Source organism: Hydra vulgaris, chromosome 14 (assembly GCF_038396675.1).
Source record: "Hydra vulgaris chromosome 14, alternate assembly HydraT2T_AEP".
In the NCBI taxonomy this organism is placed as follows: Eukaryota; Metazoa; Cnidaria; class Hydrozoa; order Anthoathecata; family Hydridae; genus Hydra; species Hydra vulgaris.
This window is the reverse complement of record NC_088933.1, coordinates 1,182,878-1,189,054: the sequence shown is the minus strand read 5'-3', so window position 1 is coordinate 1,189,054 and position 6,177 is coordinate 1,182,878. Positions and strand designations below refer to the sequence as shown.

Sequence of the window (6,177 nt, the reverse complement as noted above, 5' to 3'; positions counted from 1 at the left end):
CAAAATGATGAATCTAACAGAAATAATCTCTAGCTACAAAGAAAATTTTGTAAACTTATTGCGTCACTTTGACTGTTCAAAAAAAATTAAAAATCTTTGATAAAACAATATCTTAGATAAAACTATTGGGTATAAAAAACTATTGTGCAATTATTGTGGAACTATTGTGTAACCATTGTGTAACTTATTGGAAAGAGTTTAATATGTGTTTTGTTTTGACTTATCTACTAATTATCTAATTATCTACTAATTATCTAATTATCTACTAATTATCTAATTATCTACTAATTATCTAATTATCTACTAATTATCTAATTATCTACTAATTATCTAATTATCTACTAATTATCTAATTATCTACTAATTATCTAATTATCTACTAATTATCTAATTATCTACTAATTATCTAATTATCTACTGATTAAAAAGTTCTATTTCTTCGCATTAAAAAGTTCTAATTGACTTCGCATTAAAAAACTTTGACCACTTAAAATTTGTAACCCCCTCAAAATGAGGGGCGTTTAAACTTTATATGATCATAATATTTGAACGCTAAGAGATTTTTGATTAAATTTTAAAGTTAATCGATGAATATAAACTTAGTTGAGAACAGTAAAAAAAATGTTGTATCAACTTGCTGTACTTTCGTTTGAGGCAGGTAAGCAAAAAATTGGGGAAGGGAGGGGGTATTTGTTCCTTAGTACCTGTTGATCTTATTACTTAATTACATAAAAAAAAGTCGAAAGATTTGCTTCTGATCTTGGTCAGTATTTGTAGTCTTTGTCTTGTTGTTGGTCTTAATGTTGGTTCTAACTATAGAAAAACTTTTAATTTAAAGAAAAGTTATTTGTTTGAATAAGATGTTTTAGAATAACTTCTAACTCCTAGTTTTAAAATTGTTTCAGTATTCAGATAATTTGTATATTTCCTGAAAATAGTTTTATTATAAAAAAAGTTTTTTTGTTCTTAATCTCATTTTGATTGATGTCGAGTCGGCATTTTATTCATTCGTTTGATTTCATTTTAGCCGAGTAGCAAATAAAGTTGTCGTTCATTCAAACATGTAGAAAACTTAAATGTTCAGGACCATATATTTTAACATAAAAATTTCATAAATGTTGATAATGTTTCATGTTCTGGAGCATAAATTTCATAATCTCAGGACCATAAATTTTAATATAAGAATTTCATAAATGTTGATAATGTTTCATGTTCTGGAGCATAATTTTTATAAATTCAGGACCATAAATTTTAAAAAATTTCATTAATGTCAATTTAAAAGTATTTATGATTATGATATTCAACTTTCGAATTTTTTTAAATTTAAAGTTAAAAAATAAAATAGACAAAAAAAAATGAAATAGAAATGAATGAAAAAAATAACATAAAGAAAAAAAACAATTCTTTGTGTAACAAAAACAAAATAAAGATTTAGTGAGCAAAATTAAGATTTAGTCAGCAAATAATAAGCAATAAAAAAAGCATCATATTAAAAAACCATTTTTTTAAATGTGAAAGGTTTTATTTGCAACCCAAATCGAATCATCAAAAACTCATTGTTTTTTTTTTAAATTCATTTAGTTCATTAATTTATTTTAATTCATTTTTTTTAATTCATTTAATTCATTTTTTTTAATTCATTTAATTCATTTTTTTTTAACTCATTTTTTTAATTCATTTAGTTTTTTTTTATTTAATTTTTATAACGTTTTATACATGAGTAAAAATTGAATTGAAAAATAATTTTAACCTCTCCACATCTATCTAATGCAGGATACATGAGGATCTAATGCAGGATACATGAGTAAAAATTGAATTGAAAAATAATTTAAAGCATAACTGATTATATCTATATAAAGTTTAATATAGATACAAGTTTACAAATGATTTTGTTTATTTTTGACTATGATTAAATACGGCAAAAATATCTGTAAATGTTTAAACTATATCAAATAATGTTTTTGCTAAGAAGAAGTGGACACTCTTTAGTATTAACAATATAAAATTTTTTTAACTTGAAAAAAAAAGTTAGGTAAGTTAACTATATAAATTTGTTCAAAAACTGTCATGCATGACTTGTCATAGACTTCAGATATTAGTTATGGTCATAGCAGTTGTCTGGTAGAACGTTGGTGGTGTGCCCAGAAAAGTTATAAGAAATGAGTATCTTTTCTTAATGCTTTAAAACAAACTAAACAGGAGAGCTGCCACAGTAAATTAAAAATTTTTTTAAAATAAAGCAAACAGTAAAAAGTAGAACAACTATTTATATTTGTCTTTTTAATGATAAACAAATACTTTTTCATTTTTAATTTATTTTATCTATACATTTAAGATTCTAATAATTTTATTTATTCATACTATTTATATTATGTCTATATATATTTATAGTATGTTTATATATATGATATATTATAATATGTCTATTTACATGCTTACTTTAATTATGTGTGTTATGTTTTAAGAAACTAAAAAATAAAAAATTATAAAAAATGCTAACCAGGTAATGACTTCCCTGGACACACCATTGTATAAAGTTATGTATTACTATTGAAATATATATGTGCATATATATATACATATATATATATATATATATATATATATATATATATATATATATATATATATATATATATATATATATATATATATATATGTATATATATCACACACTATATTATTAATAAAATAATTTTAAAAGAATGATAATGGAAAAAAAATTCCTACGAAAATAAATATACTGAGTAAAATCAATTTTAAAATTTGTTTGTTTAAGCAAAAATAGATTGAAATTAAGCCATGAAGAAATATAAAAACTGTATGTATGAATGAGTAAATGAATGAAGATTTAATGAAAAGAAGGTTTAGAAAAATCGAAAAAAACATTAACTATATAAAAGATTTAAAGGTGAAAGAAGAAGAACGTGTAAGTTGTTTAAAAAACTTTAGAGGGTTGAAAAAAGCAGAGATTTTCCCTTAACTTTTTATGTATTCGTTTATGCTAGAGTTTTTTGTGACTTCACGTTTATTATCTCGTTCATCGTCAATAAGTACCACCCATTCTTCGTTTTGTTCCATCCACCGGTTGACAAAAGTACGCGCTCGTTTACTCCAGTATACAACAAAAAGCGTTCCCAAAATTACGCCAATACAACCAACTGCATAAAAAACTAAACAAGGAGTCGAAGAACATCTACGAGACGCGTCTTTAACAACAGAAGCAAGGTTTAAGGCAATAGCACTTATGAAAACTAACACCCACAACACTGGTGTTGGGCGCTGCGTTGGTAGCTGCCACTACAATAAAATAAAAATAAAGAAATGCATTTTGTTGCTAGTTTTTAAAAATTTTAAAACTTAATATATCTTAAAGATTTTTCGTAAGTTATGTAAAATATAATTATTAATTGAGAATTGCTGCGTTTATTAAAAAAATTTGTTTTAGAAAATACTTTTTGTATTAAATGGTATGCCCAAAATATTATTACTAAATTTTTGAATTATGTTTCACGAATTATAAAAATAATAAATTATTTATAAAGGTTGTATGTTATAAAATAAAATTTTATACTATCATTCATATATTTTTTGAAATTTAAAACTAAAATTTGTAAAACTAAAATAAATTAAACTATTTTTAATTTAACTAAAAATTTTATTTTATTTTAGTTTTAAATAAATTTATTTTATTTTAAAATTGAGTTTTGTTATATTTAAATTAAAATTAAATTTTAAATTTTATTCAAAATTTTTTTTAAATTGGTTTTGATAAAGTTTACAATTAAATAACAAGTAAATAAAAATTTAACAATAACAAGTAAATAAAAAGTTAACAATTTTAAACTTACAAAAGACAAACATAAATACACCTTGTAATGTTATATAATGACATTTATCTATAAATCTAATTGATATACCTTTGTTTCTTATAAACAAAATTTGTAGAATGTAAACTTTTATTTATTTTGTATAAACCATTCGGGCTTTAATATTACCGTTTAAAACTAAGCTAACCGACCCCGACTGAATTAAGCATGTATAGGTAACTAACTAATTAAAGGTCATTACTTACCTAATTATTTATAAACTAAAATTAAGTATTTGTTGTATTTAAAAAAAAGGTTTTCTTTTTTATGAAAAGTACCTTAGAAAATGATTTCCTTCGTTTTATGATTTTAATGTTTTTCATGCACAATTCACATGAATCTTTAAAAGAACTTTTCATCCATTGAACAAGACAACTTTGATGAACCCATTTTACAGAACCGCAGCAGTTGCACGGGCTTATAAGTTTATCTTCTGTTGTGTCGCATTGACATATTCTACAACATGGTTCATTAAGTGACACTGCGTCAAAAGAATTTATTTTCCCGATTTCTCTGAACAAACTTGTTTTTTCACTAGTTCCATTCTCTTGGATGAGTGTTTGATTTTCATGAAAATCATTTTTATTTTCTACAACATCCGCATCTGATTCATTTTGTAGCACTTTACCTATCTTAGAGCATTCAGAATCAATGTCATAACTTGTATTTTCTGTTTCAATAAGACAGTTTTCACGTTCTGCTTCAATAAGACAGTTTTTACGTTCTGTCTCAATAAAACCATTACTACTTTCAATTTCTATTACGCAAATTTTCTGAGCATCTGAATTTTCGTTTTTTTGGAAAGAAAACTTATCTAACGACTGAACCTTGCTTAATTTTCTGTTTATAGAAAATCCTTGTGGATGATTACAGTTTTGAAATTTGTATGTTTCTTTATTAACTATATATTTATCATTATCTGCGTGAGGTACTGGTAAAACTGGCAAGGATGCATGCGGAAAAGTTTTAATCACTGAAATATCATAAATCTCTTTGGTTGGGCATTCCATTTCTTTCCTTTTATTTTATCTATATGTATATATATATAAATGTGTGTGTGTGTGTGTATTTATAGTGTGTATATATATATATATATATATATATATATATATATATATATATATATATATATATATATATATATATATATATATATATATATATATATATATATAATATATATATATATATATATATATATATATATATATATATATATATATATATATATATATATATATATATATATATATATATATATATGTATGTATATGTATATATATATATATATATATATATATATATATATACATATATATACATATATATTCATGTATATATATATATACATATATAAATATATGTATATATATATATATATATATATATATATATATATATATATATATATATATATATATATATATATATAAAATAAAATTATACCCGGTATAAACAATAAAAAGCTATAAACAAAATAAAAAAACATTTTTTATATCAAAAAAAGACTTTCTTTAAAGAAAAATGTGCTTCATTGAGGATTCAATATGGCTGCTTTCCGTAACAATTTTTTTTTTCTATAACAATTTTTTTTTTGACTACAAAAAAATCATTCTTTGATAAATTAAATTCTCAAATTTTTTAAACGAAAAAGTTCTTCCAATTCATTTAGCTACTTGCGGTTATTTATTTTTAAGACAAACTTTATATGGTGGAGTGTGTGTATTTTTTTAAGATAAAACGTTATAAGGTGAAGGGTGTCGCATCAAATGAATAAAATTTCGATTCCTTTTAACTCTATAGAGTTTAAATATTAAATTCTCTTCGTTATACAATCTTGAGTTTAAACGTTAAAACCATCTGCACCTTTAATAAAACATTGTAAAATATTAATGTTTTTTATAACTTAAAACTGACGTTGCACGTTTTCATACCAATAGCGCATTAAATCTAAATAACTTGTCGTCACAGTTACTTTTTTGTTTTATGAATACTTTTTTTTTAAACTATAAACTGATTCATATTTGCATTTATTTATTTATTGTTTTTTATTTGTAAAAATAGTTGAAAAGAAAATACGCTTTTTTGTACCACCCACTACAAAAAATAAAAAAATAAAAAAATAAATCTAATGTGACGTAAAAATTTAAAACTAACGTGACGTAAAAAGTAAACTAACCCTATCCCCAGACTAAAACCCTGATTACCTTTTTATATATATGGGATGTTTCATACTTTTACGTAACTTGCACTAATTTTATTGCTTATCGGCAACAGTTTGAAAATTAGTGTTTAAAAAATATAATTT

The 6,177-nt window shown here is 22.6% G+C and overlaps 1 protein-coding gene across 1 annotated transcript; it reads right to left on the bottom strand.

The window, feature by feature from the left end:
- Positions 1 to 2,748: 2,748 nt before the first annotated feature.
- Positions 2,749 to 4,934, bottom strand: LOC100206214 (uncharacterized). Its single transcript, XM_065817204.1, has 2 exons — positions 4,148 to 4,934; positions 2,749 to 3,300 (listed from the first exon to the last, which is right to left on the bottom strand). The coding sequence occupies exons 1-2, from the start codon at positions 4,877 to 4,879 to the stop codon at positions 2,980 to 2,982; spliced, it is 1,053 nt and encodes a 350-aa protein (XP_065673276.1). The 5' UTR covers positions 4,880 to 4,934; the 3' UTR covers positions 2,749 to 2,979.
- Positions 4,935 to 6,177: the final 1,243 nt, after the last annotated feature.

Bases quoted from the DNA above. Each gene is read 5' to 3' on its own strand.
- LOC100206214 (XM_065817204.1), bottom strand. From the start codon at position 4,879: ATGGAATGCCCAACCAAAGAGATTTATGATATTTCAGTGATTAAAACT. The intron at 3,301-4,147 runs GTACTTTTCATA...ATTTTATTGTAG, and splicing joins GAAGGAAATCATTTTCTAAG to TGGCAGCTACCAACGCAGCG.